At 36.2% G+C, this 14,920-nt stretch overlaps 1 protein-coding gene across 2 annotated transcripts in view; it reads left to right on the plus strand.

Annotated features, from left to right (window-relative positions):
* LOC145690324 (uncharacterized) overlaps window positions 1-14,920 on the plus strand; it is a 268,337-nt gene that overhangs the window by 180,005 nt on the left and 73,412 nt on the right. For both annotated transcript variants that reach the window (XM_081765108.1, XM_081765109.1), the window contains exon 4: window positions 10,594-10,728. In XM_081765108.1, the coding sequence (XP_081621234.1) occupies window positions 10,594-10,728 (135 nt within the window). The remainder of the gene's footprint in view (window positions 1-10,593; window positions 10,729-14,920) is intronic.

The raw sequence follows: 14,920 nt of genomic DNA on the forward strand, positions 1-14,920 counted from the left end.
TATTCATGATTTCAATTATCAGATAGGAGAGTATTGTATTTCTTCCTTACTTCGGGCGACTCCTCCTTCCACCCACGAATAAAATTACCCGTATACATGACAATAGGAAGGTATTTCGTTGAAAAATATGCTTTTTGTAGAATCATTTTAATTTTAAGCATATAGTCATTCTACTCCTTTTCATAATGTAATTAATATAGATGTATGCACAGTATAAATGTAATGTGTTAGAGATGTAATAAACTATTTCGTTGATAATTGTTTTTGGTAGAATCATTTGAATTTCAAGCATAACGTCATACTAAGGGGTTCCATAATATTGTGGTTAGAACTTTTGACTCCTGTTCGCGTGATTCTAGGTTCGATTCCCTACTAGAATACTCAGATCATTGGCGTTTGCTCATCGTTGTGAGGCAAGCTGGGGAGCCACGTGATTAAAAGACGTGACAGTCTATAGAATTAATATAAATGTATACACAGTACAAATGTTGTTTGACAGTAGTAAGGTATTTCGTTGATATGTATATACTATTTCTAGGATGTATACATTTCTTTGTATACGACTTTTATAATGTATAATGTATTCTTATAATCAAGAACGAAATTTTAAAATTCTTCTTCTTCTTATTATTATTATTAAGTATTCTGCCTTTTGGCCGGTCCTGGGACTGATGAGATTTTTTTCGTTTCTTCTTAATTTTCAGTTTGGACCTTGAAATATTTCTTCCATGTTTCTCGATTTTCAGCTTCTTCTTAATAATAATTAATTATTAATGCTTAATAATAACTAGGCATAACAATGTTAGAAAACTGAAATATTTTAACAGAGCAGTTGATTTCCACGAATGTCTAATAACAAATTTTACCACCCAAGTGAGATTTATACCACTTGACACTATGGTTCGGAACTCATGACTATCATATTTGTGTTACAAGGTTATTTTCTAAAGACAGCTGTTTATTAGTCTAAAATATAAACTCAGCAATACAGCCCATAGGGGCCTGGACATGCCAGCTGATAAACATTCATAACCTAGAAGATCGTGATCAGTGCAATGACATCAAACAATCCTTTCGTCTTTCTTGGCCAGAGATCGCTACCACTTTATTCGGATAGTTCTCCATTTCTTTCACGATGTTGACTCAACTTCGGAAGTTGTGAGCTTACACTGGCAATCGAATCCTATTCTACGTACAATGGAGACACAATATAACGAGATTCAGCTAAGGAAAAACTCCTAAATAGTCATTAGTAGGAAAAGAAGCTGAGTACTATTCAGGAATGAATTGTTGATCATCTCTTAGGGGGAGGATATTTTCGAGAAAATGTACGCATGGAAAATAATAATAATAATAATAATAATAATAGTAACACAGCTACACAAAAAGAATAAAAGTTCTGTGCACCAGACCCCAGGGTATGGATTCAAAATATTTTGGTACCCAGAATCCAAATTTCGAAACCCCAGGACGATTGACCGTGATATTTTTTTAAATGGGCGATAAACATAAGCAAACGTAAAACAGCACTTACGTTCTCCGCCCATAAAACAAAGTTGACACGGTCAAATCGTCCTGGAGTTTCGAAATTTGAGTTCTGGGTACCAAAATACATCGAATCAATACCCTGGGGTCCAGTGCACAGAACTTTTATTTATTTTGTGTGGTTGTGTAATAATAATAATACTGTATAAGGAAAAGGAATGAAGACGTACTAAAGGAAGCTAATGAAGGACGACAGATCATGAAGATAATAGAAAAAAAAGAAACAGCATGCTTGGACATCTTATTCGGCACTCCGATTGGATCACCATGTTGATAGGGGAAAAGGCAGAAGAAAAACCAGGAAGTGGAAGATCGAGGATAGAAAAATCTATAAGTTTTACGTCCCACAGTTATGCCTGGTAGGTTAAAGGAGCTAGTGATGTTGTGAAAAGAAGGAAATGCTGGAATGCAGAAAGTGGAAGGAAACGGGAGAACCCCGAGAAAACCCCCACACATGGTGTTTGTCCTCCACAAAGTTCACTTGGTGCGAGCTGAGATCGAACTAAGGACGCCATGCATTAGAGATGAACGCTCTACCACTGACCCACCGCGGCCCGATCAGGGATAGATGCAGTTACGAAGAAGAGACCTTATCAAATTATAAAACAGCTCTCCCAGGGGAGAGAAAAGTTTTAAAATTTCCTTCTTGCGCATCAACCTATGATTGAAGTGAGAAAGATTATTATTATTATTATTATTATTATTATTATTATTATTATTATTATTATTATTATTATTATTATTATTATTATTATATTGAGAATGTACTTCTGGGTTTCCTCCTTAAAAAATACACACACTATTTCCAATTATGGTTATCCTACTTTTTACAAATTTGTCTTTTTTTTTCCTCTGTCTTTCATTCCCATCATGCGATGGGTGGGCCATAGAAGGTGACGCCTTTTCTGTGGCCAGAGTGATCAAATTTGTCTAATTCAATATTGGTTTAAATAGTATTAGTTTTCAAGCTACATATATGAGTTCTTTGACTAACTGAATAGTGCACGCCCCTTCTGACTCACTCGCCACTATTTAACATTAAATTTCAGATGCCTCGATATACTTGCATAAGTTTATTATTTCTAAAATAAACATTACGTAAAAGGTTATTCAAATTGATATCATGTTTTTCTGACATTTGTATATTACGCATATCTTTCTTAATTTGCATTACTCACATTATTCCAGAGAACGAACAAATTTTAGAGTTCTGGTTTGAACTTCTCTTACAATAATAAGCAAATATACGAGGAACAAATTTACCATTATTGACGATGCGGAGGGGAGGAGATTTTCTGGACTAGGAAGGAATGTGTGCGGGTGCAGAGCAGAGGTCTGCACGGGCCGGAATTTTCAGCCCGGGCCCGACCTGTGAATTTACAATGTGAGGCCCGACCCGAGTCCAAAATATGTCTTAGCATTTAGGCCCTAGCCCGGACTGAGCTCTGTGAGAATCAAATGAGCCCGAAATAAGCCCGAATTGCAGAAACTTAATTATTAATGCAAAATTGTATTTTTATTTACAGCAATTCGAGGTTTGATTTTGCAGTTGTGTTTTAAAAGTCCTCCAGAAAGAACGGTGCAATTTGTATCGTTTTACACTATATTTACAACGTTAGGCCCGAAAAAGTCCGAGAAATATGGTTGTATATTTAAAAATTCACAGCCCGAACCCAGGGGCGTCATTTAGGAGGACAGAGAGAGGTATTTGCCCCCCTCCCGAGTTTGAGATTTATAGAATTTTATCAATAGCATAGTAGTAAATCAGTGAAAAACGCGAAATTTTACATATATCAAGGGGTCTTGGCTCCCCAAGCCAAATCTGAAATGACGCTACTGCCCGAACCCCTCCCGGCCCGAAGTGATACATTCTTTGTAGGCCCGAGCACGTGCAGACCTCTAGTGCAGAGGCGTTTCAAGTGGTGGGCGACTGCCCACGGCCTTGCATCTTTAGGGACCTCGCAAAGACCAACGAGCCTAAATCGATTTAGCACTCACTTTTGTCGATGCAACAATAGAAACAAATATGAATTCGGACTTAATTACAGAAAAACAATACGCTTCAAACTAACTTTTCATCTATTCGTATATATTAGATCGCTAGCATACGCGACAGGCGGCGAGTTTATTTTAAAATTTTAATAATGAATGTGTATAAGTCTTTATCGTTGAGATGAATTGTTTTCGATAAATTTTATTATAATTAGCAATTTTTAAAAAAGGGGGCAAGAAGGACTCGTAGACCTTATTCGCCTTCTGTGCAGATGGTATGGTAAAAATCAATACTGGATAATGAAAGTGTAAGTGTAAAGGCTAATATGGAACAAAGAAACAAAAGAGAACTTCTTCAGAAGGGATTTGGGAGGGGAGGGGATGAGAGTACAATGCTGTGACACTTAAAATGCGTCTTGATTTGTATACTTCAACAAACTTTTCTTATTAGATTACGCAATTTCTAGTTTCTTACTCCGATTATTCGAAGTATTCAAATGTTCTCGGAGGGAGTGACCGCCCCTCCCTTTAATCCGTCCGTGGTGTCATTCAGTTTGGCTTTTCGCTACTAATTCAAAGTGCTTTCCGAAACAAGTTGTCTTCTTGTGACAGCAGGGGGTGGAAGAAACAAACAAACCGTGAAAGGAAGAAAGAAGAGGTTTTGGGCTCTTCCAGTCCAGACCATTCTAACCACTGAGAAGTGAGAATCACAACGTGATTTTTCTGGTAAGAGCGTCCTTTTAAAAGCAGCTAACAAGCAAACAGATGGTCAGCCCTCTCCCCTCTGCAGCATACTTTTTATTCTCTGTTGCCAAACTTACTGAAGAATATATTGCAATTAACCTAACGCATGTAACGTAAATTGGAGACCGTGGTTGGATTTATATGGGTCTTGTGTATTTGTATTAAAAATTTCAAGTTATTACCTGCAATACTTTGTTAGAAATTACCATATTAAATTTTACATGTTATCAAATGGAGAGTTAGAGACCTAAGCGGAGATGGTAGGAGATCCCCATAAGTGTTGTCAGTCTTACAGAACGGCTATGTCCTTCGGTTGACAGGTATCAGAGCAAAAACGGCAAGAGCTATCATCATACAGTTTTCGGGAATCGATTCAGTGTCCCAGGAATATTTTCCATCTCCTTAGACTACCTTTTACTTAAGCCGGAATGGTTGAAATCGACCACTTCCGGTTTCAACAGTAAAGCTTATAACTCAAAACAGTGATAGATAGCCACAAACTGTTTTCGGAAATTAATTTATGGTCTCAGGGAAATAACCCATCTGCACCCCTATATTTTAGTAAAACTGGAAGTTGAAGAAATTCAGTACTACGTCCAGTTTCAATGTTGATTTTCATATAGCAAAAACGGTAAGAGATTTTGCGAAAGGTTTCTCAGAAATCGATTCAGTTCCAAGAATGTACTCCATGTCTTCAATATAGTATTCAATTTGCATAGCTTGGAAGTCTACTGTAGTTTCACTGTCTGAAACTATACTCACTTGTATATTTTGGATATTGTTGCTCTCGAGACAAGATTTAAGCTATTTCATCTCAAGAAGCTGTTGCTATATTGTGAGACAGCTTTGTCATCTCGTTTCTCATAGACAGTTGCGGTTTCGTATCGTGGGCAACACTAATTTTAATATTAAAACAATGTACAATTTGGCTTAGAGTAAGAAAAAATTATATAACATGTTGTGGTGTGGTTTGCGATAGCCCAAAGTCTGGAAAGTGTATTAGAAAAGGTACAATTCTTTGTGTTTCACATTTGTATTAGAAATGACTAGTATTGGGGTTTAAACTTCCTTATTATATATATATGGTGGCCCAAAAGTAGGTATACAGTAACTTACTGACCAGCCCATTGCTTTTTATATCATTTCTTATTGCTATCCATAAGGTAGACTTAGTTTCTTTATTATTTATTGTTAATGTCTTTGTACTTATATCTTAAGCTCGGAACAGCCGAAACAAATGAACCCATAAGCTAGAATGATATACCTGATCGATGCAGGGATGTAGGCGTATACCTACTTTTGTGCCACCCTGTATAATTACAATTATAGTTAATGGTGCCGATTTCTCAGTAAATTTGGGAGGGGGGGCATTCAGATGCAGAAGACATATGAGGATTTTAAGACAAATGGCATTCAAATTATACCAAATATCACATATTCATAAGTACAATGCGGGGGTCGGGGCCCCCGCCCCCAGGATCGGCACCCTTGCTTATAGCATCACAGTTCCTTCCAGGCCCGTATCCAGGGGGGTCTAGGGGGGCGGGCCCCCCTAAATTTTTGCTGGCCCCCTTAAAGTTTTACAGTAGGCTTGTAAAAGAACTATAATATGGTGATGAACTATCATATGGTTGGATCGGGCCCCCCCTAACTTCAGCCCCCCCTAAGTGTTTGGGCTGGCTACGGGCCTGGTTCCTTCACACGAAAACATAAAATTACATATATTCTATTTAGGCCAATATATGATTGTGCGTATTCTTTCATTTTTGGGCGTAAGTCGTAACATCAACAAATGTGTTTCTATTTGAACATTTTTTTTTTTTTTTTGGTACTTCTTCAATGACTACCGCATATTATATCCTTTACGCAAACCATTTAGATTTCTTTACATTATTTCTATTAACATGTATTGTATACGTACAAATGTCAAACTGCAACGCTACAGGATTGACTGTCAAACGGTAGGATGCCATGGTAGGACCTGCCATCTAGTGGTGAATTCGTGATGAAATGTACACGCATTTTTTGGCTGATTGAGCAGGCAGGTAGAGGGAGCGGACGGATGTAGAAGGCAGTGATACTAATATAACAATTACAAGACACACGCGCATATAAATACTCAGAAACAAGTACATACACACGTACACATACACAAATATGGACCCTTCAAATCTATTTACATGTGGTGGACTGCGCTGCATCAAGCATTGTTATCTTCATCATCATCTTCTCATGTATCTGCATTATTTGATTCATCCACAGATTTGTTATTTGTACGTATCATTCATTTTTGCATTTTCGGGAGGGTTCAGGGTTCTTTCTTAATTTCTGTATTGGAAAGAGAATCAGAGGAGGAAGGGGGGATTTATACTTTAAGAATGGATAATATTTTAAGAAATATATACAAAACATGCCGCTTCCGACGCAGCACTGAAGCATTTCTTTTAGCGGTCATACCCCCTCCCCTCTCAAGTTGTAAAGTGAGAAGGGACTGAAACATCCCAGACACTCAGGGTTCAGTTGACAATAATAAAACTATGGGTAAGTAAACATCTTGTACAGAGTCACGTTTTGCTTATTTTTGAACATTTCTGTGAATTCAACAATACAACAGCGGAAATACTAACTGGTTTTATTACTCCAACCATCGCTTTAACTAAGGGATAATTCCCAACGGTCAGTGAGCCATCTAAATTTTCGTTCTTTTTCTGTTCTCCAGAGGAAAGAATGAGATTTTGCCAAGATGCTAAAGTCAAGATGTTATATGCTAAATGGGAGTGAATTATGCTAGATCTAGCACCAAAATGCTAGATATGGCTTCACTGGCGGGCTTCGATATCTACAGAACTTTCTGCCAAAGCATAAAAAAAAAAAAAAAAAACAATAGCACAATAGTTTCGATAACATATGTGTGGTCCTTTGGTAGGCTACACATCTGGTAAGAAACTCATCCCAAAGAGTAGTTTGGACAAAAGATTCGTAGCCGGCTTGTATAGGTAATTGAATTCAAATATTCAAGTATCCATTTACTGAATGCCCATATCGTGTATGCATGTATTTGCATGCATTTTTTAATAAGTAAATAAAGTACACACACAATTAATTATTTCAGTGATAAACGGTGTTTATTGAAAAAAAACCCTCTCCAAACAATGAAGATTAATCTTAGACTGGAGAAATGGTTATCCTTCGTTTTCATTATCATTTGGCCATGAAACAAACGTCTGACAGATATACAACCCCTATATACAACTATGTGATGTTGGGATATATAACTCGTAGGGTATGATGCTTTACTTTTTCAGAAATTTCAATACTTCTAGTGAAATGAAATCTTTAGTTTTACGTCCCACGGTTATGGCGGTTAGGCTAAAGGAGACGGTGATGATGAGAAATGAATGAAATGGTGGAATGAAAAAAGTGGAAGGAAACGGGAGAACCTCGAGAAAACCCACGAGCATGGTGTTTGTCCACCACAAAGTCCACACGGCGCGATCTGGGATCGAACCAGGGACCCCATGCACAGGAAGTGAACGCCCTACCACTGAGTCACCGCGCCCCCACAGTACTTCTTGTGTACCCCTATAAATGTAATAAAGAACTAATGGCCATGTTTTTTAAATATAAAAATATTCAATTAGAACTGGACAATTTACATAAAATTTGGAATCGACAAATGAAAACGGCACGTTTTTAGCACTTGTGGGTTCGAGATCTCATTGTTGAAAGGATTGGAGACAAACATATAAACTTTTCTGTGAGGAGAAACATATACGCGTAAATCTAGTATTTTAATATATAGATAATAATTGGAATAGTTTTATTTTCGAGTGCTATTTTTTAATATTCGCAATATTGAAATTTTTGAACTTAAATTTTTCGCGTTTTTGAAAAAAAAGAGATATCATTACTAGTAAAATTAACCTAATACAAACATATTTATTTTTTCAATTTTTCCGGAAAATCGAAAAAAACGGTTTTTTTTAAAAAAAAAAAAAACAGGTTCAAAATTTCCGGAAATTTGACAACACTAGTTCAGACACACTTGTATTTTGCCCAGCATTAAACTGATCTTAGTTCTGACGCAGTTCGCCGCCTGTTCTGTTTTACCAGTCTGCCCAGCCTACGACGTTCGACATCTGTAATGAGGTGGGGCACACAACCCCTCGACATTTGGACGTCTTTTCCCCTTGGATTCGCCACTTGCTGAAGACAATCACCATAGCACTCCTTGAACACCTGACAAGTCCTGCAGTTTCCGAAATTCTCGTGCCGAGTGTTTCTGATCGAGCACTTTCTTCAAAATAATATTAAAAATTATAGAAAAATTTTCGAGACATTCGAGTCGAGTCGAGATTCGAGACATGTCTCGACTTGAGCGCATCCCTAGTTCTTATCGTTGCTGTCGATATTTATTTGGGTTTTATTCACCTCCTTTCGCCTGCAAGACAAGCATTGGACTGAAAGAAAACATAGCCTATATAGTATGTATAGCCCTATATATATACGGAGAATCCTGGAAAAACACATGGTGTTTGTCCACCACCACAAGGTTTACTTGGCTGGAGCTGCGATCGAATCAGGGACCCCCACGCGCAAGAGGTGAGCGCTCTACCACTGAGCCATTGCGGCCTGACACTTTCACTCTCTCTCTTTATATATCTATCTATATCTATATATATATATATATATATATATATATATATATATATATATATATATATATATGAAGAGAGAGAGAGAGAGAGAGAGAGAGAGAGAGCAAGTAAAGTTACTGAGGGATATTTGGGAATCAGTATTACCATCTAGTTGTCTTAAATGATCTTAAAATAATTTTTCCAAATTTTCTACAATAGCTTTCTTTCCAAAGACACCACTGCCACGTACTGCATACCGCTGGAAAGGGCATTCCATTACCATTCAAATTCGTAATGTCCCTTCTCTGTAGAATAACTACAGGATGAGCAATAAGCAACGTATGGTCAAAAATAATTTACAACCTGTAGCTCTTAAACCGTTGAGAATATGACTTTTTATTTAAAATCACCCATACTACCATTTCCCAAAGTATTGCCACTTGCCCCCGTGACACCCTATATATATTTTCGGGAGAGATATGTAGGGTACTAAGAAAAAGCGATAAGCACATCTTGCGAAGAAATTGTCTTCTTTATGCCGCCATAGAAGGAAAGATGAAATGAAAGCGAGGAATAGGATTATATATATATCCCAGGACCTGCGGGAAGGAAGAATACTTAATAATAATTATATAGGGTGCCCCGAGAGTAGACAATGGTAAGAATCACTTCTGATGAGTTATTAAGTGGATTGGGCTGGGATCGGACCACACAGCAAACTGTAGGTAGTTTAATGTTTAATTTGGGATATTTATCTTCAGATGACATTTGGCGCAGGAGACACGGGTTCGATTCACGGTGGGAGCTCATGCGGTTTGGATCCCATTTTAAGCTGTAGATCCACGTCTCAAAAAGCTTCTTGCTAAAAGGAACGCTAAACTCTAATCAACAAACAAATAATAATAATTAGAGCTTGGTTAAGATTGATGAGGTCTTAATAAACCTAAGTATTGAAAGTAATGGGACCCTTCGTATATCAAGCTGTGCAACTTGTCCATACAGAACATAGAAACCCTATTTACAGAAATGAGAAAACGAGTGATATTTTCGGGAGCACGTTACCGGAAAAGGGCCTCATTACTTACATTATTAACAACACAACACAAACTATTGTTGCTATATGTTGGTTTTATTATTATTATTATTATTATTATTATTATTATTATTATTATTATTATTACTGTAGTACTGTATATTTTGGAATTGTACTTCCAGTTCTCTTTTCCTTTAATTTTTTTGGGGCCTCCAAGAGAGTGAGGCCCTAAGCTATGGCTTGTTTAGCTTATACGTAAATCCGGTACTGAAAATTATTGTCCACATAGTTAATATTTTTGTCTAACAAAACTTGTGAATACTATTGTATAGTATTTTTTTACTAGCTTTGTTTTTAATGGAACCACAGTCCTTTCACAGCAGTTATTTTGTGTTTATATGGTATTTAATTTAACACCTCTTTGTTACAACATTCGTAATATTGGTGATTACAAATGTAGTTTATTTCTTTCAGTATCTTGCGCCCTCCTTGGTTGGTCTACATTCCTCTAGTGGTAAGCACTGGTTTAATCTATACAATATACTATTCACAAAGATGGTCTGTGTTCCTTTCTCTGTTGCCATAAACACTCTTCGTGTGTTTCACTATTTACATATTGATTACCATTTTCTTGTATTTCAGGCCGCCACTGCAACAGGAATCAGTATGAATGCCGAACTTCTGGGGAGTGCATTGCTATTTACAACGCGTGTGACGGAATTCCACAGTGCGTGGATGGAAGCGATGAGGGCCCTGAACTTAATTGTCCTGGAACAGGTAAACTTCTTGCGTGCGTATACACACACGATGGCAATAAAACTTGAGTTCTTAGTACTTAGCATGGTTTGCATGTACTTTTGTTTGTCGTTGTTTACTGTGCCACACAAATTGCTGACAAAGTTGCATATTTCTAATAACACAATATATCATTTTTCTCACTGTGGTCCTCCAGGTCTGACCAAAAATATAGTAAAAAAGTCAAATTCAAATAAATTAGTGTAGTTTAGTTTAGTATCACAGTGTGGTTTTGTTTAATGGTCCATCAAAATATACTATGCATAAGCAGTGTTCGAATTAAACTTTCAGACGAGGGAGGATGAGTGTTATTGGGCACACACACACACACACACACACACACACACACACACACACACATACATATATATATATATATATATATATATATATATATATATATATATATATTTAACATTTATATATATTCTCTCCTGAAACATTTAACATTTTCAAGAGTTGTACCATGTTTGTTAGATTTTTTTTTATAGGCAACCACCTCTGGAAGTTTTGTGGTGGTGTTTTTTTTTCCGCAGACTGTATAATACCAAGAAATACCAACATTTGGCTGATGACAAAAGCAGTTTTCTTATGAAAGTACATGATTGTGTATATATAAATGCAATGCCTACGTAAGTTCTATATTTGTTACCAATAAATTAATAAAATTACAATGGTAATATCGATTTTCAACTTGGATGAAAATACAAACAAGAACATGAAGACAAGCATCTACATACAGACGAGGATGACATGAACATACAGACAAAAAGAAAAAAAAAACTTACCAGAAATATTATAGTTCAGATGAAGAGTCTTCTTGAATGAGATGACAGTTCTTCAGTTTCTTTCCTACGTGGAGTATCTACTGATGAATGATGGTCACTTCTTATCCATTCTACTACGAATTTTTCGGCGTCAAAGTCCTTCAAAATGGTCAATTTACAATTGTAAACATTGCAGAAGACAAGGTTTCTACTTCCATTCTATTACGTAGTTTAATAAGTGTATTGTTCATAATAGTGCTGTCGAAATCGGTTTTTGAAAAAAACGAAAACCGGTTTTTGAAAAAAGTGAAATTTCATAAAACTGAAATGTCGGTTTAGAAAACCGCTTGTGCAGTTTCGGTTTTGAAAACCGCATTTGCTGTTTTCGGTTTTCAGAAAACCGGTTTTCTCAAAAAACCGAAAGCCGCATATGTCACAAAAATTCGACAGCACTAATATTAACCCTTTTAAGTTTTTTCGGTCGTTTTCGACCGATATTGTAGTGTCTTAAAGATTCGATTAAAAGAGAACTAAGAATGCTATTTAGTTCCGGTTTTTTTTAAAAAATTATTTTCCAAGAGAGGAGGCATTCAAGAAAGCCTTGGAAGGGTCTATACGCTTCAGAGTGTCAGAACATAGGGGGGTATGACGTCATCATTTTACAAATTCCCTTTTTTTTTTTACTGAGGTCTAACTTCATCATTTTTTGGTGAGCTTCTCTTTAATCCTAGAATCCTAACATTTTCCCCTAAACAATCAGTGGACCAATTAGTTTTTATGAGAATTTTTTCGGATCTCTTCGTCAACATAGAAGGGGGGTTCAGAGGGACAAAAGGGTAAAAAAGGGATATTTTTGACCAAAAATCCCACTTTCGTGATTCTCGCTCCGCTCGGCTACATGATAGGGGCATTTCAGTAGTACTTTCTGAAAGCCTACTCGATTCTGAAGAGAACGACGTATGAATCACCATCCTACGATAATTAGGGACGTGTCAGGAAATTTTTGAAGTTTGTATGGTATCCTTGGGAAATTTCGAAAATATTCGCAGAAGAGGAAAATATTTTTCCCGCCCTTAGTATTGAAGATAGGAGATTGGTATTCGGCACAAGTAATTAGTACACTACGTAGTATTTTTGAAAGTGATTTCCAGATCTATGTTTACCCTGGGCCGCGCCAGAGGGCCTCAAAACTGGGAAAAGGGATTTTTTTCTGCAAAAATCCCTATTTCCTTCACTTGTAACCTCCTTAGGAACGTCCTAGGGACATGCGGGTGATACCATCTATAAGCCTACTCTATTCTAAAGAGAACGACGTATGTATCATCATCCTACGATAATTAGGGACTATCAGGAAATTTTTGAAGTTTGTATAGTATCCTTGATAAATTTCGGAAATATTCGCAGAAGCGGGAAATAATTTTTCCCGTCCCGTCCTTAGTATTGAAGATAGGAAATTGATGTTTGGCACAAGTAATTAGTACACTACGTAGTATTTTTGAAAGTGATTTCCAGATCTATGTTTACCCAAGACCGCACCAGAGGGCCCCAAAACGGGAAAAAAGGGATTTTTCAGCAAAAATCCCTATTTACTCAATTTTTCTCTCCTTATGGACGTCCGAGGGACATGAGGGTAATACAATCTGGAACCCTGCTCTATTCTGAAGAGAATGGTGTATGAATCGTGATCCTACGATAAATAGGGACGTGTCAAGAAATTTTTGAAATTTATATAGGGTTGAGTTGAGTTGATTTTAGTTTAGCGTCCCTTTGTAACGGACCAAAATTTCCGTTACAGAAGTTTTGACATTCTAATAATTAATCTTTGTTATCTCTTAAAAATTGCCAATTCTGTGAAGAGAAAAAGAATTTAAATATTATTTGTTTAGTTCCAAAGATGATTTATATCCAGAAAGGCTATAAATCTATACTATTTTAGGGGAGATTTTGATTATTTTAACATTTGAAAATTATATATACTATTGAATCTTTTCCTTAAAATTATTACTATCTATATATAGTTGATTATCGTAACATTGTACAATATAATTATGTTCCTAACTATTGTAAACATATGTATGATGTTATGCTTAGGCAGTAACTTGTCAGAAGAAAAGAAAGAGAGATATAGATACTGTTGTTGATTAGAAGAAGTAAAAATATATGGATCTAGTTTAACGACAACAAAATTGTAATTAAGAAAATGTCGTTGAAGGTGAAATAATTTGTTGAACGGGGATTCTGTTCATTTCTGTTAATAACTAGTGTTATCAAGTGTTGCAATTATATTGTGAAATGAATAGTTTTACCAATATGTTTGAGTAAATCAGCTTCGGGTCCTCTCAACGTTTTTTCCTCACCTCACCTTATAATACAATCATCTCTATCTTTTTGGTATGGTTATGTACAGGCGTTTAACCTTTCAAGAAATTTAATAAACTGTCATAATGAAGTTAAGTTTTGACGTTGAAGCTGTTATTATTTGATGGATAGATTTATGAAGTAGTGTAAGAGTATCTATACTTATTCTTTGACATGTACTGGATGGTTGATATATATATATGTATTAGAGTCGGCGTGTGGCGCTAAAACTGGATTCCACGTATTTATATAATATTTCAAGTTCGAGCCGTAGTATGCCGAGCTGAATAATGATTGGTGTTGAATCCAATGTAGTAGATTAGTAACCCCGTTGACCTTAGTTTATGATCGCTCCTGTACACAGTCATTCTGTTATGTGGCTACACACTTCTTATCAAGTCGATTTTATGAAAATGCTTACGTCGACTAAACCTGCCCTTTTTGAATTGCCTTGTAATATTGAATACCGTAAATACAGTCAGGGATTCCAGTCTGAAGCGAATCTGGAGAAGCGATGTCCTGAACCTACTGATTGATGTAACAATTCTCTATGTTGTCGAATAACATCATACATATGTTTACAATAGTTAGGAACATAATTATATTGTACAATGTTACGATAATCAACTATATATAGATAGTAATAATTTTAAGGAAAAGATTCAATAGTATATATAATTTTCAAATGTTAAAATAATCAAAATCTCCCCTAAAATAGTATAGATTTATAGCCTTTCTGGATATAAATCATCTTTGGAACTAAACAAATAATATTTAAATTCTTTTTCTCTTCACAGAATTGGCAATTTTTAAGAGATAACAAAGATTAATTATTAGAATGTCAAAACTTCTGTAACGGAAATTTTGGTCCGTTACACCTTTCAGCAGCAAGGCTATATGAGACGTGGACCTACTGATTAACGTGGAATCCGACCACATGATGAAATTTATATAGGGTATTCTGGGGCATTCTGGGAATATTCCCAGAAGAGGAAAATATTTTTCCCGTCCTTAGTGTTGAAGATACGAGATTGGTATTTGGCAGAAGC

This window comes from Thermobia domestica, chromosome 7 (genome assembly GCF_964235325.1).
Source record: "Thermobia domestica chromosome 7, izTheDome1.hap1.1, whole genome shotgun sequence".
NCBI lineage: Eukaryota > Metazoa > Arthropoda > Insecta > Zygentoma > Lepismatidae > Thermobia > Thermobia domestica.